Source organism: Echiichthys vipera, assembly GCF_963691815.1.
Source record: "Echiichthys vipera genome assembly, chromosome: 15".
In the NCBI taxonomy this organism is placed as follows: domain Eukaryota; kingdom Metazoa; phylum Chordata; class Actinopteri; order Perciformes; family Trachinidae; genus Echiichthys; species Echiichthys vipera.
In genome coordinates, this window is record NC_139840.1 from 13672165 (window position 1) to 13700080 (window position 27916).

Here is a 27916-nt window from a genome sequence, read left to right on the forward strand (position 1 = left end):
TTTCACCTTTTCTCTACAAACAAGATATATTGCCTGGACAAAAGCTTATAATGACAAGTAGAAAAGTAACGTGTATAATACAATGCACATTATGAGCAAAGAGCATGAAACAGTGCTGCAAACACACAAAAAAAGTGAGATAATGACATGGTGAGACAGCTCTTTGTGTTTTGTTTCAAATCCAAAGAGCTAGGACATGTCAAAACCATAGGTCAAACATGTAATTAATCATATATGATTCAAGTGCCTCATATATATATATATATATTAAAAAAAACCTGACAAATCATTATAAAACTGATAGTTGTTGCACTCACTGGAACCAGAATATATCTGCCAGCTGCAATATTTTAACATAAATGTATAAGATGCCATGAATGAAACTTGGTCAAGCATGGTTCTTCTTCAAATGTTACTTTCCTTCTTCAGTTTAAACAAAATGTACATTTAGAGAGAGTGTGGGCATTGCCCGAACTCTCAAATTCACAGTTAGCATTTAACATGTCAACATTGTCGGTACACTGAGAATTGCACATATGAGAGAAGAACAGAAGTCAGGACTACATAGTAATGGCACGGAGGGGACTCTAGGGGGTGCTATAGCCCAGGAAAAGCAGAAAAAAATAAAATATATATATTGCACATGATTCTAAAGTTGGACCCTTCCCTCCCTTTCTGTGTGTCTCTCTGGGCAGTTTCCAAAGCCCCAGCAGCTGCAGTAAAAGATGGATCTCCTGCTGATGTAGTGAGCTCAGAACCATCGACCCTGCATCCTCACACAAAGTTGTCCATAAGGGCTAGAGGAGTTCAGAGTGACAGCATAATAAAGAGGAGAGATTAAAAACATGTCCACTGAGACAATTCCACTGGTGTTATGGATGAACCGAGGTACGGTTGCCCTCAGTAGATGTCCAAAAAGTTTCGACCGATTGCGACAGAAAAACTCTCCCGCTGTCCGATCGCCGCAGTACTGAGCGCCTGCCTGAGAGCTCAGCAGAGAGGTTGAAGAGACAGTCGAGCAAATTCCGTAGAGGGGGTGATGTGAATCAACTGGAGTCATGATTTGCTACTACAGTGGATGGAGTAGTGGGGGTCTGCATCTTGGATCGTAGTACCGACTCAGTTGTGTGGGTCCTGAAAAGGCATTTCAGAAGACATGGCCTTATTCTAGAAATGGGCACCATTTTACTGTCCAGCACTTAAGGTTCTCAGTGGAGGAGAGCGCCGGTCCGGCACAGCTCAAGACAGTGGTGGTCTACTATGGTCTGTGGAACCTAAAAGATGAGCATAAAAAAGTGTTGTTGTGTTTTAAAGCATTTCATCACATTTCATCACCTCAGCTAGAACTCACTGCTCTGTACAGCTACTAATTTCCCCATGTGAGTAGCAATAGCTGTATGTGAATTGATATAAAATGCATGCAAATGAATGGATTCAGCACATTACCTGGTTAAATGGCGACTTGACTCGTGCACTTCCATCTCATTGCTCTTAAAATCGTTGAGTTCCTTCCGTATAGCTGCCTGCAGAGGGACAAACGAGAAGGGCGTTTGAGATGAGTTGCAGAGGCTTAGTACACAGACTGCAGTCTCTAAGCCCAGACTCTACTTCCTTTTATCATGCTTTATGCATCATTTACGATTATCTTTCGGCCGTAAATGATTCTACTGAATTCTTTTCTCACATCAAAAGAGGCCTCCTTTTCCTCCTCTTCAAAAATCTAAGAGCATGGAAAACAATATTCAATAAGTTGCCGGTCGATTTGGGTAGTCAGCTTGTGTTTATAATGAGGAGGTGATACAATATAGGCTAAAACAAACATAGCGTTTTTAGTTTTTACCAATACAGGTTTCTCTTTAAAACCTCCAAGCTGTAAAGTGTATTCAGGTGTTACAAGCCATCAGTCCTTGGATCGAAAAAATAAAAAAATAAAAGTACTATTTTACTAGGTTGCTAAAGACCAGAGATATGCATTGAAGGGTTAACAACACCTTTAAAAAAAATAAAACAAAACGCGTTCCATTCATGCAGTTAGACATGTACATTTGGGATAATATCTGGTGAATCATGGCCTCTAAGTAGGAGCAATGGAGGTCTGAGTGCCTTGCCCAAGGGTAGGATGACTGCAGAGAGATTCTGAAAGTGCGGATGAGTCAAAAGTTACGGGAAATCAGGGATGAGTCAAAGTTCCAGTAAATAGTGTGTGCCTTGTCTTCATTAATATGCCTAAATCCCCTCTACAATGTCATGTGTGACATCAACCCAGCCGAGTGAAGTCATTGATTTTTGCTCATTTAGCATGACTCAAGAGAATGTCTCCAGCCTGGGAGAGCATGCTTCTGCAATAGGAGAACAAACAATATATTAAAATATGTGCTAGACGGTGAAGGCAGGGAAAAAATAAAGTCAGCAGCGCTTCACTGTGGCTGAGGGGTCCTGAGGCACTGCTTGTCCGATTACTCTCTTACATAATAGGAGTTGTTGCATAATCAAAACCCTGAATCCCTGTGATTTCCACATGAGCGCTCCTCAGGTGTGACCTGCCGCGTTCAGAACTGCGTATTATCAGAGCAAAGGAGGCAGCATCGTTGCTCCGCAAAAATCCAGGTCTCATTATATATCAGAAGCACGGGCCGCGGGGCAGTGAGCAGCAGGACTGCGCCAGGGTGTTTACTCACAACGAGAATCAAACAGCTGAGGTGGAACTTGCTGTACCAAGAAAGGAGGAACACATCCTACTACCATTACTCTCCTGCGTTACAGATTGCGTCATATGTGGCACGGCACCACTACTTGATGTTTGAAAGGGAGCGAGGAAGGATCTTGAGATTATTAAAAGGTTATATCAGTTTAACTAAGTGTAAATGACACTGGCCTTGTCAGCTGCTGTGAGCCGGGTCCAGGGCTTATCTGCTCGCCGGTCATAGTCCTGGGCATCTGACACCTCCACGTAGTCACTGAATCGGATGAGAATTTTGGCCTGTCTCAGTTCCTCTACAGTGGGTCTCTGGCTCAGCTGGAAAGAGAGCAGAAAAAATAGAGTTGGAGGACAGAAAACTAGGTAGAGTTTTCTTAGTCACGGTCACGGGTTAGGGGCTTCTCAGAATTTGCATATATTCAATTACTTATAAAAGATTACAAAAAAAGACATGCACATCCAGTATTTCTTATTCAGGTGTGCCAGAGAGGGGTTCAATATCACACTGCTCTAGCATTCAGGACATGTATTAAATCAATGGCCAAATGAATCTGCATCAGAAACATATAATGATAATTTCAGATACATGTCATAAATATTGATTTAAAAAAACAAAACAAAAAAAAACACCAACATTTGGTCAAATCAGCCAGGTTGCAATGGTGACCAATATTATCTTATCTGTAACACCTTTAATGACGGTCGATAAATAAGAAATTGAGGTACATAAACATCAAAGGTCATTTGGAAGCAGTGGCGAATCACTGAAGGGTTACACAATTTGTGTATCAGAGAATACAGTGAAGTTTTTTTCCGACAGTAAAATGTTCCGTAGATATCCTGATCAAAATTCCTAAAAATGCATAAAATGTAAGTGATAATAAATTATCATAAATGTAATGTTATGATGTTCTGTACACAAGTAAATATCAGCTGATTGAGCGTTATCAGATATATTTTTTTAACTCTCAAATGTTTGTATTGGCCTTCAGAATCCTGTATTATATATATTTAGGTCTTAAAAAAATATAATCAAATAAAAAATATATGGTTTAGGACGACTGTGAGATTTTTTGTTTTGAGCGGCATGTCAGCAAGAGAGCAGAATGTGCTATAATCTAATTGAAAGTGATGGGAACATGCGCAACACCTCCCTGTGGGGTAGAAGGATTTGGCAGCCAACATGCTGAAGGGGCCAAGGGCAAAAAGGACATCAGTGTCTCCCGGGTGAGACCTGAGTACTATAATACCAGGCCTAGATTCTTTCCTCTTGCTACAGACAAGTCATAATCACAGTGTTTGTTTATCCTGGCCAATAATTTACCCCCTCCAAGTGTTGGTTTGCACCTTTGGAGTTATTTTGGACTCACCTTTCGTGTCAGCCTTCTTTTTATCTCCCTCTTCTCCTCCATTTCCTCTTGCTCATTTCGAGCTGCAGAGAATGCAAGAGTGAGTGTTAGAACGCAAGTGTGGAAACGGTGGACTGCGTATGAACCGTTTAGAAATGACCGCGAGAGGAACACACCATACGGCTCATTAGATCCACATTAAACTGGATAAGTTTCTTACAGCCTAAAATAGTTTTCATCACTGGCTGTTAGTAACGGGTATCATGGGATAATTATTGTCCCGGGGCTTTTTTGGTCCATGTTTCCGATCAAGTGATTAACCTATTTAAAGGATAAACTTTTCTTTATTTTACAAAGAAAAAAATCTGATCCTGTTTGCTAAGTTCTTACATCCCCCTCGAATCCATCCATGTGTTGTACTCTATATATTCAGAGTCAATTACGGGGACAAAAACCTCCAGCTCAGAGGAGACAAGAGAAAACAAGAAGCTGCTCCTGTTTGCAAAAGCTTCAACCGTTAGACTGTGGTTTTGCTTAACACATACAGAATCTGTAGTACTACTCACAGTTTTGGATTCCCACTCCAGAACATGAAGCCCTGTGTGTTTAACCTTGTATGCGTGTGAGGACATAACTTGTCACTTCTGAGCAGAATTTGCTCCTGCACTGTGCCAATCATGCAGGAGCCTCTAGGAAGGCAGGAACTGCTGGTAAATCAGTCTTTGATGCGAGAAAGAGTACCACGCAACAGAACTGCTTCTCTCTGATACTGCATGTGTTTTACGCAAAAGAAAACCTCTCTGGACATGACCCCTCAGGGAGCCCTACTGCCTGTCTGCGTCAGATATAAAAGGCAAAGCAAATGAGGAATAAAAAGGGAGAGAAGTAAGCCACTAGCTTTCATACAACCGGGCCTCATTTTAAAAACTCAAAAGCATAAAAGGCTGCAACAAATATGGACTCATGCTTCGCTGCTATGTGTTTAATGGTGCATCGCACGGTTAGAGAGGGCACTTTTGTCGCTATGATACTTTTGTTTGTTCATATTTGCAGAGATAATGTTTAATATAATAAGACACTCACGTTTGAGGATGTTCCTCTGTTCCAGCTCCTCCGCTGTGGGTCTCTGACTCAAGCGCCTGGTTAGAAACATACATCCATGGTCAGCACATAATCACAGGGAAATGTCATATCACTTACATCACTGATTATAGTGACCAAAATTATTATGGTCATCAGTATTCAATTATTGGTATGGTTAAAATGTGCTGGAAATGAAAAAAAGTACTCATAATTACATATACAGTTTAATATATTATACATTAACAGCATTGTTTTCCTTTTGTTTGCATAAACATTCAAATAAGAGCAATTTCCTTTCTGCATCCTCTGCAGACAGGTTTCCCTCAGCAGTCTTATAAAACCAAAATATGATGACAATTCAGACTTGAACTCTCTTTGAAGGCTAAAAACTCTCTGGAGCGCTGTCACTGTCTCCTGCCATGTTTTTCCATGGATGTGCTTACGACTGTGTAGTCTGCGTCCGGGAGACTGTTGCCAACTTTGTTTGATACTGGATAGCATTTAACAAGTTAGTCAAAGCGCAATAAATAAAGACCGGTTTGAAAGGATAATTAAAATTTGACATGGTGACACTAACCATTGGAAATTTCTCGGTGGCTTACCATTTCATCCCCGGATGCAAATAAAGCTACATTACATGTAATATTACTTGATCATCAGTCACCTGTAATCTTACTCACATTTTGCCACACAGCATAAGGGCTTATGCAACCGACAGCCAAAGGCTTTTAAATCAAAACGCAATGTAGTCCCAAGCTGAATTAAATAAACATGAACTATTAACTATTTCCAGCACAACTTATTTATAAGCAACTGTTTTCTCATCGTTGAAAGATTTGCATCTTTTTTTTTAAGATCTTGGCTCACGACATCTTGACAGGTGCACTTCCTAATAATCCTTTCAGCCATGTTCCCCAATCCTTCTCGTCTAATGAAATCACTGCATGATAATATGTTGGTGCAATGCAGGGAAGAAGACCAGTTAAAGCCAGATATTCTTGAAGACTCAGCTCTCATCTGATGCTGAATAAGGCACTATGACACCGTCACACGCCAAGTGAATGGTTTCAACACCCAAGGCAGCAGAAATAAACCTTACAACACACATTTACACATGGGACACAACAGTCAGGTACTGTCCTCATCACATTTTCTTCTTTTCAGCAACATCTAAAGAGATACATTTTGCACAGATTATCTTCAATCTCCTCAATGTGTAAGTGGCTGAAATGACAAAGATACCCAAAGGCAATTTCTGAAAGGTCACTCTATGTGCTTTCAGCTGAGGATTGTTATTATAGCACTGTCAGGATCCAGCAGGAGTAGACCTAACAATAGGCACTGGATCAATGACTCCATGTCTCCATCTCGTTCAGATGCGACAGCCATCTGGAACTGCTCAGCCCCTAAGCTACTGTATGCAGGGTTAGGTCTGCGCCTAGACTGGCTTGTCTTCTCTCATCTTGTGTAATTTCTTCGCCCACTTGGGGGGTTATCATTTGTGAAAAGTCAAAACACTGAATGTCAAACTAGAACTCTCTGCCTATCAGTATGGTCTGAGCTTTATATGGGCATCGAGCCAGCAACGACGCAGCTACTGTAAATAAACAGACACAGACCGGTAAAAAAAAAAAACTCCATATGGATGCTTCTTCCCAAATATTTTCTATCGCAACCAGGTTTATTTAAGGCAGTCTGTCTGTGCAATATGAAGAGTAGAGTATAACGAGATTATATAAAGGAGTTAAACAAGCCCTTATTAAGCGGCTAATATGACGAAAAATGTATTTTAAGCTGCAGTCACTCCTAATGACAAATCCACAAGGAATTATCACCAAACTCTGTAGTTCCCCACATTTCTGAACATTTTTGGATATGCGTTTATTTGCTGTCTTTCTTTGAGTCACTTCTGGTTTGCTGGAAACCTCACAATGAAGACGGCACACCAGGAAATCAGTACGCCTGGCCAAGAAATATTCTCACACATAACCCTCCGCTAAAACCACTACTTGCCTTTTATTTATTTCAAACAAACAAAACAAAACATGACATGTTAATTTGTGAGCTTAAGAGGTTGCTGCTTAGGTGGATGTTTTTAACTAGCCAAGTCTTTATGCCAAGCTTCTCCTGGCTGCAGCTTTTACATTTACCTGACAGATGAGAGTGGTACCGAACTCGCAGCAAAAGAAACAAATACACCTTATTCCTAAAATGTCCAATTATTTATTTAAAGAGAGACATAAACTTCACATTACATTAAATAATTAAAACCATATTAAAGCAAGAAAGACTCAAACTATTTGCCAAAGACACAGCAGTGCCCTTTCTCAAGGGGAAAAGCCCAAACTCTAGAAAAAGGGTCTCCAGGGTTCTCCCAGTGAATCGGGTCATTACTAGTAAGTTGAGGTCAGTGTGTCCTAGCATTATCATAATCAATTCTGATTGGCCTGGCACAAGTGACAACATTAAAGGACACAAAGCCGTTGGCAAAAAGTATGAAATGACACCGGGCAAAGTACGATGCGACAGAGCTTTTTGGGAACATGACAACTAAGCAGGCAGGCCTTCTGGGAGCTGTGTTCCAATCACAGTGGGGAATAGTGGCTTATGTGCCAATGTCTCTGGATGATACTGCATCCCACCGTTGCAACCATATTTCCCACCTTTCATATCTTATCATAATATCTGGCTTTCATTGTTACCCACACGCTTGGTCTTTTCCTCTCTCGACACATCATTACATCCCCTTCATTCAGACAGGCGAGTCATGAGTGAAATCAAATGAGGCGCGTGATCCGTAAGGGGGAAAAACATTACATTGTTTGATCTGTTCAATTACTAGAATTCACATTTATGATCTCGACATATGTATACAAATTCCTGTGATTTCTACGCACTGCACCAGTGTAGAGTGTGTACGTGTGTAAACTGCTTGTATGAAGCGACTCGCTTGCGTGGTGCTGCTGTGTGGAGGAGTCGGGTGGAGATAGTTTGGCACATGCATCACCGTGGTGATTCAGTCAGCGAGGGAGGAAGGAAGAAAGAAAGAAAGAAGAGAGAGAGAGTGAGAGTGAGCTAGGGAGAAGACGAGAAGGAAAAGAAAAAGAGGGGGGGTGTTTGATGCATCGCTGAAATTAGGTCAGCTCCATTTTCAGAGCCTCATTTTACCAAGATAAAGCGTTTATCCTTATTGGATGTTGAGAAGGAAAAAATGAAAGAATATAAGAGAAGTAAAAATGCTTTGGACTGAGTCCCAATTCTATCAGCCAGGATACTGGGCCATCATCAGCCCAAAGTAAGACAACATGCTCCGTTTGGTTGAGAAGAGTCAGTTCGGTTTTTCCAGCAACAATTGTTGAGTTGGCTACAGCAACATCAATCAGGTTTACCGAAAATATTTGCCCCATAACTTGCGTATGTGTGTAAATGTATTCCAGTTTAAAAATGCATGCGTGTATGTGTACTAACCTTGTGAGTTTGGTGCCTATCTGCTGCCTAGACTCCAGTCTCTCCTCATCTGTCTGCATGGGAAGGATGTTTTTCTCCTCCAGCTCTCTTTTGGATGGACGGTTACTCAGCTTGATGGCCAGAGAGTCTTTCCTCAGCACCTTCTGAGCCAGGGTACCTAAACCCAACCCCCAAGGCCAAACATGAGAGGAGCTGCAGGCATGAAGCATAGATGTGAGGCCTCGTTTACCAAAATCTTCTTTGACTTTTTCTACGGCATCTCTCAGAAAAAAGGGAAAAATGTTGAAATATAGAATACTGCTGATTATGGTGATGATTTGAGTGTTATTTAAAAAGGATCTATGCTCGACTTTCAGAAAATGAATATAGCAGCAAATAAATAAGTGCTATGTAAAGATATAGTGGATAAATAGCATCCTGAGCAGAGAATGAAGATGCTCGTGTGTCACTCTGTTTGTTTTGATAACAGATCCGGCTGTGTGTACATGTGAGTGCCTTGCACATCGGTATCAGATGCTGAGGGGCATCCCAGAACATCTGTATTTGAGAAGTTGGTGAACTGTCTGAACTTTAGAGCACCTTCAAAAAGGTATAAAAAACAATGTATAAACTAACATTTATACGAAAGTAATCCCTCTAAATCATCACTTATGACCAACTAAAAGAGTCTGGTGGTGTCGGTTTCCGCAGAGACCCTGCCCTCTTTCTGTATTTTCTGTTTAGTTGGTATTTAGAGAGGACAGGGACTTTTCTGGGTGTGACTTGGCCCACATGGGAGTTTAACTCCCAGCCAATCCCAGCAAGCAGAGTGAGCAGCCCTCAGATCTCCAAATGCCACTTTGCAATGCCCCTCCCTCTCAGTGTCAGATACTGAAGCACAGAGCACAAGGCAGACACCAATAGAAACAGTGAAGCTCTGCATTCACTCATTATCAGTGCAGCACCTTCCAGCACGACTCTGTGGAGGTTTATTTGTCCTTTAAATGTAACCGCTGTGAAACAATCATAAAATACCGTTTATTCCACTGATTTACTGCTTTTTGTCTCACTGAAAAGGGCTCACTCGCTCTCCGTCGCTCGCTCGACCACCGCTGCAGCCCTCCGTTGAGCTCAAACCAGAGAGGAGATAAGGGGATGACTCAGAATGCTGTGTTTACTAACAGTAAGCGATACTAAAGAAAGTAAGTCCTTTCGAGGGGAAATTAAAACAACCAGAGCGTGGCTGGTTCAAGTCTCCATACGGACCAAGTATGGAGGTGTCAGTTCACCTCCTGGGCACTGCTGTGCTACCACTGAACAAGATACTTAAGCCCCAACTGCTCAGGGCACAATCCTTAGAGGCAGCCCTCTCACTCTGACAGCTCTCCATACATAATGCATGTGTATAGGTCCTGTGCATGTGTGTATTTGGGTCTGCACGAGTGCGCAGTGTATAAACTGCGTGGAAAACTGAATTTCCCCTTTCAGGATTAATGAAGTATACCTCCTTCTTTCCACTTAAACTTGCAACGTCCCTTAAAGTCATATTGTGACATAGAGATTTATTTGTTCACGCATGGCCAATCACCAACCTTTTAAAAACTCCAACATGCTCCCAGATACAAACAGCTTTGCACACATCACCAGTTTTGCTGAGAGGTTGCAAGTGTTTCCATGGGCGACAGCATGATTCTGGATACACTGTGAACCTAATTTTTTTTCCTGCTTTCAGGATCAAACTGCATCTGAGATCCAGGTGCCTTCAAGTGAAGCTAGCAGCAACTTTGATCAGGATTAGTCAGGAAAATGTGTCATGAAATCTGTTAACATGAGCTACCCTTGCAACCAAAATAGATAAAGACCGCTCTCCCGCTTAATATAAAACCAATGTAACCCACTAACTTCACAATCAACTTTCTCTTAATTTGTGCAAAGACTCCTCAAGGTCACCATGACTTCTGCTGCTCACTTGATAATATGTCGTCTTCGTCTTCATCGTCGTCATCATCCACATCATCGTCCTCATCCTTATACATGCTGGGCAGATCTTCGTAGTCGGACTCGTTGGGCATGTTCTCTTTATCATCCTCATAGTCGATGATCACAGATGGCACTTCTCTCCTGTCCAGAGGAACACAGTGACCAATGCCGTGAAACGCAGAGCTAGAGGAGAGAGAGAGGGAGATATGTTACTGAGCATTAATGTAATAGGTCATGCTTATGGCCATACCATTTGGCCATGCTAAGAGAATGAACCTGCCCATCCCCCTCAACAGTGAAAACAGAAATCCAGTTTACACAGTACACCTCATATTTGAAGCTTACCTCTGTATCATCGTTTTACAGTCAGCAAAGATTGTTTATAAAATGCAGCGTTACTGAAATAATAACATGGTCCTAATGATAGCTTAGTGGCTTTTTAATCCATGTTTAGAGGGAGAGGAGATATACAACTCAACTTACAACAGCTGAATGAAACTGGAGTACAAACAACCTGATTACAGAGCAAGAACAATCCGGTGCAGTCCTACGCAACACCATGCAATCCTCTGAAGTACACAGAGGAATAGAGTAACTCATTATTCAGCTGGTATAAACGAAAACAAGGTGACAAGAGTAAAAGGTTTAAAGTTAATTTACATGCACTTATTTGATAGATTGATTAATCACAATCTAGTTAGAGCTTCTTATGATGAACCGCTGTTGCATAACCATTTTCAAGCTTTCGGACCAATTGTGAGAAAAGTTAGGACCATTACTTCCTTATCCCTGCCCAAATGGCTTTGCAGAAAAAGAGATCCTAATGTACCACGTTACGTAATGTCCAATCCGCTACCCTGTCCCTTTTCTCAAAAACACGAAGAAAGGCAGCTCTTGTAAAAGAGCAGCTGGTCATGTTATGCCAGGTCAACTGCTAGAGGGACGCCTACTCCATGAGCACTGTGCCCACACATACACACATTTATACTTCAAAATTAGGCCATGCTGCCCTGTGAGGCAGTGTGCCGATTTAGACATATACACCAGCACTACATGGCAAGACGTGACCTCAATAACACCAGGATATATTTGAGAGTAGCGGACAAAATGCCGCATATTTATTCTGATTAGCGCTGCTTGTATCAAGTTTTAACTTCCAACTGTGAAATATTTTAAACCCCAGAATGAAATATTGACCCCTTATCAAAGTTGTCAAAAATCAAGCAAGATATTATGTGTGATGTACAGACAGATAGACAAATAGAGGCCGATCCATAACCCCTCCTTGCCTTCACTAAAGGAAAATCAGATGTACTGAGCTGAGCACTGATTGCTACTAACCTTTCAAACCTCTGCATAGAGAGCGCCAGGGTTTTATTGAGCTCTTCAATGATGCGGCTGGGCGCGTGCAAACTGCCGTACTGTAGCTGCAGCGGGTGACCATGGCTCTGGTGAAGACTGGATAGAGCGGCGAGCTGTGAGGGCAGCAAGGTGCCGTGGTGGAAGGACATGCCCTGGGAAGGGGCACACTTTTGGGAGAGGGTGCAGAGGGGATTGGGGGACGGAGAAGGGGAGATGGAGGAGTCCAGCCCCCCTGGAGGCACACAAATCATCACTTTCTTGGGGGGCAGAGGTGGAGAGTGCTTTCCCCCGGGCATACAGGGCAACTTCATTGGCTGGCAAGAATCTAAAAACAACAAAAAGTATAATACGATGATAAAGAAGGATTAGTACTGTATACTGGGTTAACTTGGGTTATAGTGCATCTACTACACTTTGTTGCTGCAGACAGACAAACAGAGCTCATTGACGATCAGACATGGCTCAGTCGTCAGCACAGAGCAGTGGGATTTGGCCAGGGTAATGCCACTTCCCTCTGACTGACAGATTGACAATGACAGAGAGAACCAAGCTGACCTAACAACAGGGGAATTTAATGAGACTACTATAATCCTGTGCACGTGCTGTAACACAGGTAGATTTAAAGCAACAGCAGCCACAGCTCATTTGTCAAAAGAAAGTACTGTGCATAGTAATAAGTAGTGTACCACTGACCTGTGCTATGGTTTGGGATCCTAGAAAAAGGCTTCGGGGGGAGAGCAGGAGGCTGTTTGTGGTACATCGGTGGCTTGGCATGGGTATCCTGAAGGTCACCTGAGTAGGTGACAGATTTCTTTGTGGGTAGGACCATAGATGACTTCATAGAGGGCTCCTGAGTGCAGACTCCGCCGTCCATCGAGGAGCGGAACTCAAAGGTCGCTATACACAAAACAGTAACAATCTGACAATCAGTCGAAAAGTCAACTGTGTTTGACAGCACGAGAGAAACCAAAGTTTAAAATGAACTCGGGGTGTTTTGTGTGTTTTCGAGTTTTGACAATGGGAAGGGAGGATTCGAGAAAGTTTAACGACCCGAGAGCCTTTTATCAGCACAAAGCAGACCAGGGAACACTGTCAGCCAAGCCGTTTGACAGAACTTTTGCTTTTTAATTCTTTTTACAGCACTAAGCCATTTGATGTTTTTTTCATGACCGCATTTTAAGGCTGACAGTGCAACTGACAATGCTACTCACATATTCTGACAAACAATGTTTAGAAGCTCTCCAACTAAATTCAATCTTGACTTCCTTTGAAACAGAAAACCACAAGAATGCTTGTCCCTGTATTATGTGGGAAGACAGATTAGTCTAGACTTTTTAACATTCAGAAAGTCTTCCAGGGAAGTTTTTTTCTATTTTGTTCTACTATTATCTTATATTCAATTTATATGTTTTTATTGGAACCAGCTGCCATATAGATACACTTCAAAGGGCCTCATTTTGAAGCAGCCAAGACATGATTGTATCTTTAGAAATGGCAGACTCTGTACCATTTAACCCTAAACTAGACCTGTGATAGAGTTTGGCTGATGCGTGCCACATTAAATCCAGGATGACAGTGCCCGTCAAAGACAGCGACCAGTTATAGCGGATAACAATTCAACAACCAATCACATGAAACAAATATTTGCCAATAAAGAGGTTTCTTTTCTCTTTTTTGCCCCTATGGATCTTTTTCTATTTAGAGCACACTGAAGTAGAATGTTGACAACATGGTGACTTGTGTGGTATATCTATACATCAGAGGAACGTCAGTGATAAAACAATTGTTTGCTTTGCATGCATAAAAATAACCACTGCTGATCTATCAAGCTTTACACAAAAGCTCTTTTTTGATCATGGAAACTAGGTTGTCACTGGGCAGGAAAATTGAGCGCACCTGGTCGATTTAATATGCATTCTAAGGAGTGGCACAGTTATTGTCCAAAAAAAGCTCATGGTGGCCATGGTACTTTAAGCCAAGGAGGATATCATTCAATGAATACAGTATTCTGTTTATAATTGTACTTGATTTAGGTTTGGTTTTAACACTTTTATTTGAGCTCTCTTCTAATTTTTGATCAAAGTTCAACAAGTTGTGAAACAATAAGATTAGAAAAAGGAAAACATCTTTCCTCATTTGCTCTGTTCACATCTTGGCAAGAATCAGTGTACTTTCTAAGCTTTGGCAACTATGTTTTTGATGTCCTGAGGCATGGATCACTCTCTGGCTTTGAATATGGGGTGTCTAAGGCACATCAAATAAATATCAAAGAGTTTATAAAACCCTAAAAATGTCTATAATGAAAGATTATATCTCTAAATGCCCCGTGCCAAATCTTGAAGAGTGCACTTCAGAGAAAACTGATAAATGAGGAGATGAATAACTAAAGACCTTCCGATTCAGTGCACCACATCTACCGTTCTTGCACTTTCTACTTAAAACCGAGACAGTTTCCAGCTGTTAAATCAGGCTGCGATTGTATAACGTTAACCTCACCTTTTTCAAAGATTTCTTTCAGCACTCCTCTCTTGATCAACTCATCTCTGCTCTGTCGCATTGACATCTTCCTTTCCAAAGCTGAGGGGATAAAAGGAGAATAATGATGATGTCATTTTCATATTGGTTGTACCTTTTAATAACATACATACAAAACCGAAAAAGATCTCCAGATCCCAGGGGAAAATAGTTATCCATCTTAAGCAATGGTTTTATTAGATTAGAAATCATCTCAGAATACCTGCTAAAATCTGAAGATCCTGAGCAAGACTTTTCCTACTTTTACTTACAGGGATGTTTTTGTTGAAAACATGAAATAGGGCAGGCATTATTCTATAACATATTTATTGTCAAACAAATCCCAATGAAAATACCAAAACTAACTATACATAAGTCTTAATTTTTCTGTCGTTTGTTCCAACTGAAGACATAAACCTTTTAAACAGTTTAAAAATAAATAGACTTCATACATTCGAAAACCAGCTTAAACAGGAGTAAATAGTGAATTTGAGTTTTCAATAGTTTTTGGATAACAATCAAATGTACAAGGAGATAATAAGATATATCAGGCTTTGGCTTCACAGGCGATACTTGATAGTAGGATCAATTGATTGTGATTTGTCTTTTTATGTGATTTGACAATGAGAAAAATCTAAATTATCACCTCTTGTTCTCTATAAGAAAAAAAAAATCTTAATTCCAAGCTTCTTAAACAGCAGTATTAAAGTCTGGATTTTGTTATTAATATAATCTGTGAAACTGGGACTTCTCTTCTGACCACCTAAAGCAAAAAAAAACACAAACAAAAAAAATGGATCTTGATCAACAAAACAGATAAAGAATGGGGGAGATATTCCAACAGCACCTCTCATTGTAATGCATTATGCAAATGTTAACATGTCCCATAGCCACTGCTTCTATTTTTAGGCTTCAAAGGGTTGAGGCACTTAACATCTTCTATCAGTGGGCTGAACAAAAGCTCAAGTTAAAAATCATGTTAGTAATTTCAAAAATCTAACCCGGCATAAAAAACAATTAATGAAATTAAGATCAACAACAAGCTCCCTGCAGGTCTCTGGAGCTCCTGCTTAAGAGGGAGATCACAGATCGTGCCATGTGTGCTTTATATATGACCCACCGTCCCAGCTCTAAGGCACTGTGTTCAATGCAAACACATCCTCGGTGTCTTTGGAAAATATGCCAGCAGAGCGTGTTTTCATCAAACAGTAGACATTATGAGTTCCTCCAGGATACCAGATGTTCAATATCACTCCAAAACTTTTCCAAATGTTTGTTGTTAGAGATCAGCTTCAAGCGGAGAATTCGTTAAGCAACAAAACATTTTTTGGGGGGGGAAAGTACGTGACCCAAATATCACCAATATGTCACACAAAGAATCATCTCTACTGGAGCCCAAGGAAGTGGTGAATTGAAGAGTGTGAAATGAAAGGAAATTGTGCCATTTGTCAATGCTACTTGGAATGCTAATGCTGGCAGCTCCTCCAAAAAGGTTTTTTTTTTCAACCAGAGGCAGCAAATTTAACATTGGGCAATGTATTTCAAGGGACATTAAAAAGATTTATCATACAGTTGACCCATAATCAACAGACTGTAGATATATATTTTTCCACAAAGCACCACAGGCATCACACATTTCATTTTTTTTGTAGTTACTCTCATTAACATTTCCATAAGTTCATCAACTGGAGAGGTTTCTATCTATGATGTCTGCCAGCTGAGCAGTAACTGGTGGTCAATGAGAAAAGTAAACCTTGTAGTACTCTGAAAATGTGATCAAAACTAGGGATTTCTGTACCTTGGCTGCCAATTTTGATAAAAACACCCACAACACTTTTTAAATGAGAAGCAACAACGGTGCTTTTAAATACCAATGTCAATATCAGAGAGTCTTTTGGGTCACAGACAATGTTCATCAAAGTAACAAGTCTCTTTAAAAATATCAGCACCCACCGTTTGCCAGAGTGGGGAAACCCAGGGCTAAAGGTCCACACTTGACTGGCAGTGCTGTCATATGTTCAGGGATTAAACTGCTGTTCCAAAATGAAGAGTAATTACTCAAAGCTTTATGACATAACTGCTATGCCATGGGATGTGCACAGTTACGTAATACCATTAACTCAAAATCCTTTGCAAAGATAGGTCTTTAGATATTATGTGCTCATAAAACAAAACCTATTTATTTTTAAATCCTATAGCTGGAAGAAAACATTGTTTAAATCTTCTATTCTGACACAATGGTTACTGTTCTCTAATTTGGCTCGCTGTTTTCTTTCACAAAATAAAAGGTTTTTGTTGAAGTGCCTTGGTTATTCAAAAAAACATGCTAGTACAGCATTGGTATAGCCACAGAGGATATTCTACCACTGGCGTTTTACTGAACAGTAAAAAAATAACCGCATTAATCCTTTGTTCTCTAAATTTGGTATCCAGTGTATATCACAATAGAGCTACAAGTCTTTTAAAAATTATAAATGATCATATTGAATCAACATCCAGCCTTAAAGACAATGTGTCAGCCTCCCTGATCTCCTCCTGCATGTCACTCCACAATGGAGGGGCCTGAACAGAAAAGGTCCAATCACCTTTAGTTTTAAGGTTTGACCAATGAATGAACCAGACTATAATACAGTCAATCTCTTGTGAACCTACAGTATTAGTATACAGCTGACTCAGAAGTATACAGAAACTCAGGAGGAACTTCAACAAACACTGCATCCCTGTCTATTTCAAACCCAGTAACACACTCAGACAGAGACTAGTACATCCCAAGGACAGAACACCACACACCAGCAAAAGCAATCTGGTTTATGATGTTCAATGCAACGAGTAATGCAACAATCTCTACATTGGAGAAACAAAACAACCAGTGCATAAACACATGGCCCAACACAGGAGAGCTAACTCCTCAGGCCTGGACTCTGCTGTCCACTAACATCTCAAGGAGAAAGCCCACTCCTTTGAGGACAACAATGTCCACATCCTGGACAGAGAGAACAGATGGTTTGAAGGAGGAGTAAAAGAAGCCATCTATGTCAAAGTAAAGAAACTATCGCTAAACAGAGGAGGAGGTCTGAGACACCACTTATCTCACATTTATAATGCTGCCCTTTCATCCCTTCCCAGGAGATTCAACAATCTAACCTCAAGGAACAACTGTTCACAAAGGGCCTCTAGTGACTGTCGTTATAACCCAGCAGAGCACTAATGAAGACGAAACCTACTTCCCACCAACGACTGTTGTTGGCACTTGGGGCACAAAGGGTTCCAGTGACATCATCAGCCTTGTGCACGCCCTCACTAGAGGTTAAATACCTGGATCTCGACACCAGACCGATGGACCAGTCCCAACCTGGTCAGATGCGTAAATTAACTGATGAAGCCTCTTGGATGAAAGGTGAAACGTCGTCCAAGACAAACAACCAAGTCCAGTTGCTTTTGACTTACATTTTTTTGGGGGGATATACAGCTGAAGTGCACTAATTGAAACATGCTAAAAATTCATTTAAGGCCCATCAGTACAAAAGTACACAATGCAATCTTTCATATCAGAATTTGAAAAGCAGGCACTGTCCTCCAAGTCACCTTGGCTATCAACAGTTTTATTTTGGGCGGTCCACCGTGGCTCCAACACTGCAGCCACTCAATCTGTTGCAAGATGAGAAGATTAGACGCTCATCTGGGAGACTCAGCTGAGGGCATATTAAATGAAACTGGCATATCTGAGTACAGCCAGTATTGATCTGAGAACACTACATTTAATTTTCAGAGAAAATATATTCCACTGCGAAGTGACCCAGATAGTCAGAACACATCCTACCAACCCCGAGGCTCAGTAGCTCAAAGTGGAGGCTTTTACCGAGGCAATTCTCTCAGCCTGAGCCTCACAAAAACTGTATTAAAACTTTCATGGGTTATTTTATCAATGAGAAGACTCACACGTCAGAAGCTTGGATGGGGCCAAACGTGACCTAAGGAAACGGAAAGTTTGTAATGTGACATTTTCCTTTTCATACAGTATATGATCGATGAACACGTTGGATATCTCTGATTTTTATTTTAAAAAACAATGCTAATAAACAGCAAGAATAATGCACTTAAACTACTGATGTTCATACGGAACTGCTAACTTGGATTAGAAATAAAAATGAAGATGACATCAGGCTACCACGTGCATGTTCTTTTGATGAATCTCTGCCTACTGAGATCTCTTTGCGATGCAAGCTTACTGTGATAATGTACTGAGGAGGATAAGACAGCGTGATAAGACATCCAACTGTCAGGCCATCCGTCCTTCCTTCCTGAGGTGAAGAGTACAGTCCCCCAGAGTCGGCCTTCATCTGCTTAATATCCCAGCGCATTCATAATCCTCTATTGTGCTCAGTGTCCAATTATCTACGACAACATCTGCATGCCCGGTGGTTGGTCTGCTACCCCGCTGACACAGCAAACGTAATCAACAGTAAGGAATCAGAGAGAACTGCAGAGACGTAGGGGCATGTATCATCACAGCGCAGCACAAACCATGATTATACCCTTTGTCTTTGATGAGACAAATGTAAAGTGCTACCGTAAAGCACATTTTTTTTCAAATTTGTTTAAGCAAAAAGGTTAAAGGTTGAAAGTATTAGTATGATAAATTAAATCAAGTATTGGTCATAATCGCGTGGCAGCAGTTTCTTTATATCTTTTAAAATGAGGTCATGCCATTCCAGGCTTTAAGGCTATTATATGAGTAGGCTGACATCTTAGTGTTGACAAATTAAATGAGGGCAATTGCACGGCAGCATGTGTGACGTTGCATTTTAAAAACACAAATTAATTGTGGGGCTACAGGTCAAGCAAATTCAATACTGTTTCCTCGATTAAGTAAGGGGAATTTTGTTCCTGCAAACACAGCTCTCAACTCCAAATGATCAGTTTCACTTATTGGAGCCAGACTATAATTTCTTTTTCATTTTTGCTACAATTTAAAGTCCGCCTCCACCCAAAAATAATTTATTATTTTTATGTCCTCTAAAATGTCTGACTATATCACTATTCGATGGGGGTTTACATGCATGGATATCACGTTTACTAAAGGAGTTATCTAGGTCTGTTAACCGGGGTATGAGAACTCCAATACAGAGTACAGTGTTTACGAGGGGTTTGAGAAATTAGAGTATGCCCCAAACCCAAAAATTCAATCGGGGTTTTAAACTGCATGTAAACGCACTGATAGAGACAGACGACCATTCACGCTCCCATTCACATTTACAGATAAAACAGAGTCCACAATTTACCCACGCAAAAGAGCCAAAGCAGGCCAGCTTGCTGTAAAGCGACAGCCCTAACCACTGCACCACCATGCTGACACTTGTTAGATAACATGCCTTCTTAAAATCCACTTGTTCGCTTCACTCTTGTCATGTTCACCGTTTCTAATTTATGCATACTGTACCACTGGATTCAATGCTGTTCAAACCACTGAATGGAATAAATTATCTGATACGTAGCCAGATAACAGAGTGTGAATATGGTAAATACTAGTGTTATCAATCAACTGGCATGTAAAACTTTTACAATTACTGGCTTATGAAATAAATGGTGTCATAGGTTTTCCTTGGGTGCACAACTGGATTAAAGGAATCTGCAGTCTCCTCCTTTCACATTACACATTTGTAGTCATTTGAGTCATTGTTTATATAAAAGCATTTAGTAGTAACGCTTTAAGTCCACATTCAAATGCAATGTGTTGAACGCTACAATTCAAAAACCTGAGCCAATTCCTGTCATTTGAATTTACTGCACTGGCTCACGTTTGTGAGACTTCTACTCTTCCACTGCCGGCTGCAGAAGTGCATGGCACATTCCTCTTGTTTGGGGCTTTAAAAAGTCAGGGGTTCACGCTTCTTGCTGCAATTGATTTGACAGTGTGTGCGCGGTTGCGGTGGCCTCACTGCAGCTAAAGAATCTGCCTGAGCATCGGCAGCTACTTGCAAGACTGCTCACCGCCTACAGCTTGAAACAAGGCTTCACTCAGAGGCCGCTCCATAGAGATATGTTGCTGGGTCATAATCTATCATCACACTGCGATCAAAAAAAAATGAAATTAACAATAGTAGCAAAAGACTTATTTGGAGACAGCAGCATTATGCATACAAAACAAGTGGATAACAAAAGCCATGAGGCGAGCTTTTTCACTGAAGTCTACTGTAACATTAAAAAAAGCCCTTTTGTTGCTCAGCTCTTCATTGTTGTCTTTCATCACAACAGGGGAGATGCTGTTATAGAGCATACAGGATTGCACCAATGAACAGAAAACATCGACATGATTATGCCACCAAGTACACACGCATAAAATACAGTAAAACATCAAAAAGTCAAGCATCTAGAGACTTTTGTGTCTTACTAAAAATACCACGTAGTTAGAGAGACTGCTGATGAGCCATGAGGACCATGTCAGGGCAGACACACAAACTACAGCCAAACAGCACTCTGGGAACAGTAACAGACCATCTTAGCTTTAAATGGTCAACCAAAAAGTCAAATACATGTTGTGTGCTTGTGGAAAGTGGTGGAGGTAAAAAAACATCATATTGGTGATCACATAAGAGACTTAAAAGATTGACGGCAAGAGGGCAATGATGATCAACCAACCACAGACTGATTCATTCACACCATAGACTGTACATAAAGATAGACGGCCCTCCCCAAAAGTGAAGCCACAAAAACATCTTAAACACCCCTGGGTGGCTGGCTGCAGTTCATGTTATAACTCCCACCCCCTTTCATGTTAGTGGATGGGACATGGGCCACACTAATATCAAAGTACATCTCAAATAATCTTTTTCTCAAAGATGGTTTCTGACATTTTAGGTAGTTTTATCTTGCTGATATATGTTTAAGCATAAGTTTTAAATAAATTAAATAAATTTAGTTATTTGTTCTATAAAAACACCCAATCACTACTGCGCAGACTCTAGTTGCAAAAATACACGATGGCGACACCCGTATCTAAGACATTTTGGCTTCACTTATAGCGGAAGGGAGTGGAGACACATCCTTGATCTACCATCTATGATTTACACCTGGGAAATGTTAATTAAGTTATATTTCTAAAATTGGAACATCCCGTCAAGATGGCAATCAGTTGTCTGTGCCATTGTTCATCTTCTACTCAAGTAAGAACTCTCTATCTGACCCGCAAGATGGAGTCTGACAAAAAAAAGAGTCTCCTCCTGTCCACCAGGCTGACCGTAGATTTCAGGATGTGTCCGCTGAGGGGAATAAATACAGTCACATCTGAGGAGCGCATGTCCTTCCCTCGCCCCTGACAACACTGGCCTGAAAGATCAAAGGCTCTCTTAAGAGACCTCAAAACATGAAACTCCAACGCTGCACTTTTATTGAATCAATTTACTGCATTTTCAATAACCCGGGAGATTGAAACTATGTTTTTTTTTGGCAAAAGGATATACACTGAATTTCTTCCCACAACCTGACAGGGTTAACAATAACATGGTTGTTTGTGATACTTGGCACCTGCATGTGTTTTTGGTGCTTATATTAACATACTGTATAATTAAGAAAAAAATGTACCAGCAGAGGTCTGCTTGAACTTCTCACTCTTCTTCTTCCTCCATTTCCAGGGCTTGAGGAGGCGTCCCAGAGTGGCAAACTTGCTCCGACGACGGCTGGGTGGAGTGTGGGTGCTAGAGAGTAAGGACTCAGAACGCATGGCGGCCAGCCTCTCTACTTCCTCAGCTGTAAGGCAATGAGAAAAAAAAAAAAGAAGTTTAGGTGTGGATGCAGAGAAGGTGATATTCTGGTAATCATACAGGAGAGCTAACAGTGAATGCAGGAGACACGTTTTCTAACAGAGATCCAAGCAGTAAGAATATGTGCCAAGCGGCCGCCTGAATTCTCTAGTAATTGGATGAGGTTGGGAGAGAATAAACAAACTTGCATATCAGATAGCATTACGCAGGATACGCTCGCAGTCTGAACAGTTTGAGGCTGCATCACACTGGAGCGCTTGGCATTAGCCTGCCAAAAACACACTAAACAGACTGATAAGCACCTCATTAAGGGGGAATCTTTCTACTCCTCATCAAATATTCACAAAGCCCAGCCTTTTACATCCCAATGGTTTGGTTTTCACGTTTACATGTGTTACAAACAACTCAACTTACAAATCACTACACACCAGGGTACACACAAACACACACACACACACACACAAACTGTGGCAAAAGTTGCCATTTGCTTAGAAAACAAAGAGAGGTAGAGGTATGATCATAAAGAAGTATTCAAACGGAAATCTCGGACGCCAACAGACTCACCAGCTTGTGAACAGATCCCAAAAGTAAACAATGCAAGCAGCAAATAAATGTGAATTTAGAGGGGACCGCTCTTCAGTCTCATTACGAAACTAATAAAACATACACATTTAAGTAGTCTTAGTAGTCCATATCCTAACTGCCTGAATTCAACCATCTTGCAAGAACAGCAAAAGAATTGACAGAAAACAACCTCATTACTCTCACCTAAATCGATCACTAAAACAGATGTGTCTTGTGGGAGGGCAGCCATCCATTTCCACACATTGTTAAAAAAAAAAAAATCAACTTGAAAGCAATTCTTACCTTTCTTGGATGTCTCACAGTGCATCCCTTGAAAATCCCACTCTCTTACATTGGACCACTGACACTCCGTTCTCCCCTGACACATGCAGTGAGAGAGCAATGCTGCGTTCCTGTGCCATGGGAAGTCTGAAGTTTCGGACCTCCAACTAGGCAAAGTGCACTGGAATGCCTGTCAAAGTGAACGTCCCACTATCAAATTCGAGGGAGATCTACCTACACCGACCTCGCTAGTAGGAGGTTCACTTTGACTGGCATTCCAGTGCACTTTGCCTAGTTGGAGGTCAGACACTTCAGACTTCCCATGGTACTGGAATGCAGCATGAGCAGCGCAACTGAAACGGAGCAACGGCTGACAGGCAGGAAGCTCTGCAAATAATTTAATTCGGAAGGAATAAAACTGATTGGTCAGAATTTTATCAGCAACATATTAGAATTGAATATGTTTGAGTTTCAACACCTGGTGGATTTCTTTTACATTTTAGTGTGCCATATGCTTATTAGGAGCATTTTAGGATTACAAAAGAAAGGTGTAAAAATGCCAGAAAGGTGAGAATTGCTTTAGATGGTTCATCCATCATGTCTGTTTTTTCTGACTTATGACAGCATAGTCTTGCATTGCCATACTTCATTGTGGGAGCAATGATAACCCAACTTGGACAACCCAACTGTGAAAGCAGACCTCTAGCAGACCAGCAACACCTCACTTAGACAGGTTTGAGTCTATGTGGAATCAACGGACACAGCAGGTAGGAAACATATTCAGAAACACAGAATAGGCCATTTTTTCATGACTGGAGCCTGGATGCAGGTGACCTCTAGCCCAGCTTGTCATGCCAGTTGTCCGTCATCACATTGTGTCAGATCATCAGCCATGACATGCTGCCAGGGAACGTGCAGGTGGCTCGTTTTTTAATAATTACATCACATTCATTATGTTTGCCAACATAGATATGTCACTCTGCAGGCCAGTCGCCTCCCCAGAGCAATGGGACGGCTGGATAAATAATGTGACAGTAAGTTAGTGGAAATCAGTTTCATATCGGACCATCAATCAAATGCCCCTGTGCCTTAGAGCCAACCATCTTAAGCATTCATGCCACCACACCACTCTATAAATAGATCTACAGCCAATGCTAATTGACTCCAGTAAAGATTCAAATAACTTCATTAGGAGGTAGATTAAGACGGGAAGACGATAAACCAAATCAAAGCCGAGTAACATCCAGCGGCCAAATAACAACCATATTTGTATGATACAGATAATGACACATTTATCAGCTTCAATGAAAAAATCATCAGTACACAGCATCAAACACGTCTTTGTAGGCCACAACACATTGCTGAAATATGTATTATATTGACAAAAGAAGCAAGCTTTTGGTGCATTCTGTGAAGATGAACCATCTGTAGAAACTCTAAAAGGGCTGTGTGTGTATTGGTGCTGTGTGTTCAATACTACCCAATATTTATTTTACTGAAACACAGAAGTAGAAAGTCACCAATACAAGTGTGTGGTTATTTAGTTAATCACAATGTTGACAAAATCATGGCAAAGGAGAAACAAGCCCAATCTGCAAAGAAAAGGCACAAAGCAGCCAATTACCCAATGTGATTTAAATGTATAGGTGTTTTCTTTTTCTTTTAAGGCAGGCACACATCCTACCTTCACCATGTTACATGCATACAGGCACACAAACACACTGTTGTGGCTGCTTTTTAATTTAAAAAAACAAACACTTGTTTGCATACCAAGATGGCTGAGGGATGATGTAATGACACTGAACTGGAAATGGTGTGTGTGTGTAAACAGCCTGCAGTTTCATGCCATTCTGATACCTATATGGTACACTGAAGACATACTTAAGCTTCCCATATAATAAGCCTGTAAAAGACTAATTCAAACATATATTTGTCATGGTGCAAACCAACAAGTAGCAAATCAAGTCAGAGCCCAACCCTTTAAGAAGTTCTGATCCAGTCAGAGGCAGTTTCCAACAGCAAATCACGGTCGCTTTGTGCCCAAAGGACACTGACCCACTTCGAAACTGTAGCCTAACTACAGTATATACTAATAATATCACACGAGCAGCCACATAAAGGAGACTTCAAACGCATTGAATGATCGTACAGGAGCCCAGAGGCATGGCCGTCGCCAGATAATGAGGAGTATCTTGGATGGTAGTACCGCAGGGCGACTATGGGCGAAACCACACGGCTCGAGCCTATACTCACCGTCCAGTGTGTCGTTCCCGCGACTGCAATTGCTGCAGATGTGCTTTATCTCTTTCCCGATGTGACAGTGGATCGTAAAGGGCATGTTGTTGTTGTGGTGGGGATGCTGGCCGTGCCCCTTCTTGTTGCTCAGAGACATCATTTTGACCAGGCTGAACGCCTTTTTCTTAGGTTTCTCCACCGCTACGGGCGTTTCTCGGCACCCCGTGGTAAACCAAGTACCGTGCATGATGGAGGGCGCAGGATCCACCGTCGGGTAATTGGCCGTCTTGAACATCGGGGAAGCGAAAAACGTAGCAGTGGGCTTTGTTCAGATTTAAATTAAAGGGGGCATCGACGGAGTCCTACCTGACCTAGGCTACAGTAGCAGCTTCCATCGACTCCCTTCTCTCTGGCTATATATTCCCACACCTTTACCTGAGATCCCAATAATGTGCCGCCACTCGGTTGCGCAATGCCCAAGTCGCCGCTGCTGGGGAAAAACAGCCCTGCTGCCAGATCCAAATGAGCTAATAATAAAGTAGAGGGTGAGTAGTGAACGGCAGTGACTACCTCTCCCTCCCAGAGCCGTAGACTGCGGTCGGTTGGTTGTGGCTAATCCACGATTAGTAGAGCTGAGCAGTGAGCGGCTGTGATTGGCTGCACGGCGCGCTCCTCTAATAGGCCAGTGTGGACGAAGGGAAAGTTGCTTGTTTGATTATAGGATTCCAATTTAGCAAATTACATGACAGATTATTTCCGTATTTAAAAAGCAATTATAACCATTAACACTTAATAATCATAGCCCTATTTGCAAAAACAGTGAGTTGGGATTTGCTTTTGTTCTAATCAGTTAAAGGGAGACACCCCAGGCAAAAATCATTTGGTCAATTCTGACATTTTGGGCTATTTTGCTTCCTTAAAGTGTCTTCTTTCAGACTGGTGGAATGAATACATCCAAAATTCACCAAATAGCATTCAAGAATGCCTCGGTTGAATATATAAATTTGAATTTAAGTAATAAACTGGGGAAGTTTCATGGTGATATCTTAACATTGTTTTATCCTATTCACCTGTAGTGTGTTGAAAAATGTATGAATTTTACAATCCATATCTTTAAAGGCTGTTTTCTCAAAATTAGTTTTTCTCACTCTGAGCCAGAAATCTCTACTTCAGTAGCAGTTACATACTTTACAGTTTCATTCCTATCTCCAGAATATTCTGAAGTTTTTTACAGAGTGCTTTGTCCACAGATCATTCACAGCCTGATTAATATTATTCCTTAAAACATGGTAAAAGTGTACTTTTTTACGGCTGTTGCTGATATTTTGGGATTTATGGAGTGATACAAAGAGATCCAAATTCTGTCTTTAAAAAAATCTTTGACTCAAATATGTCAACAAATTGAAACAATAATTTTGAACCTGGCTTCATCCAATGTGTGCACATTTATCTTCTGGTTGGATTTTGAGTTGCCAAAAATAATAGATAATCTTATATCTCAAAACAAGGACTTGAACCATGCTTGTTACCATCAGTGATGCCAGTCACGTGCATACGTCACTTGATTAAAATGAGAAAGGCTACTGTGATTTTAAAAAAGCAACATACTGAGCTCTAGTAAACTATTGTTAGAATCAGGCAGTCTCCTTGTGTATCTGCTGTTTCTCGTTCAAATGAAATCACAAACTACAGTTGCGGTTGCATGGCACATGCATGAATTAATTTTACATAAAAATGGCATCAAAGGATAACCAATTAAGAGCCATGCATCCCTCTCACTGGAGGAATTATTACAAAGGTCAAATGATTATGTGAGATTTAGCTTTAAGCACAAGGGGTAACAGAGGTGAATGCATGTCTCTAAATGAGCATAATAACAAACAAAAGCTCAGAGAATTCATTAAGAAGCACAGCAAAGGGACCATAATCAGTGCTCAGAAAGCTCAATGCTTCAAATGAAAGAGCTCAGCCTAAAAGCATGAAATATTCTTTCTTTACTTCACAAATTACAAACAGCAACTGGATTGATCCCTAAAGTTACTGAGCACATTTGGGAGGGTAATTGATAACAAAAATGGCAAGTTAATGGGGCATTTATCATGGAAAACATAACCGACCCAACCCCCCCTCCTCCCAAAAAGTATTTACAGTCACGTTTTCCTACAGAGCGGGGAATGGTCATGGCCTTAGGGGGTGGGGAGTGGGTGGGCATCTTTGATGTTCCTTCAATGAGCTGCAGCTTATTCCAGTGACATCAAAGCCCTCACTAAAAAAAGGGGACAGAGGCACTTGATTTACTCTCACCACGGTGCAATGCAGCAGCTGCCCTCAGTTGCCTCTTCTTTGGTGCAAAGTTTCACTCTCTTATATTCATGTGCGTTAGGTTAGTTTAGGACACTGGCAAGAAAGAGCTTTTTTTTCGAGTCTGAAAACATTTTGCAAGAAAGAAAAAGACGTTGACGGATAAAGGAGCGAAAGTGTTTGCTATGCAAGATAGATAATACTGCAGGAAAGTGTGACTGAATATGTTTGTGTGTTTGTCAGTGAAAGAATAAGATGCTTAAAACAAACAAGAAATACACGTTGCTGACTTACTGCACTGTTTGTTTCATAAACAAGGACAGTGATGACCTTTCTCTCTC

The 27916-nt window shown here is 41.0% G+C and overlaps 1 protein-coding gene across 1 annotated transcript; it reads right to left on the reverse strand.

Annotated features, from left to right (window-relative positions):
* Positions 1–1442: 1442 nt before the first annotated feature.
* On the reverse strand, positions 1443–25423 carry LOC310958185 (phosphatase and actin regulator 1-like; the record flags this gene model as incomplete). Its single annotated transcript, XM_083929032.1, has 11 exons — positions 25293–25423; positions 22015–22179; positions 14416–14496; positions 12613–12816; positions 11899–12244; positions 10547–10740; positions 8599–8755; positions 5131–5186; positions 4069–4130; positions 2872–3016; positions 1443–1519 (listed from the first exon to the last, which is right to left on the reverse strand). Exons 1-11 carry the CDS (start codon positions 25375–25377, stop codon positions 1443–1445), a joined length of 1572 nt encoding a protein of 523 aa, XP_083785158.1. The 5' UTR covers positions 25378–25423.
* Positions 25424–27916: the final 2493 nt, after the last annotated feature.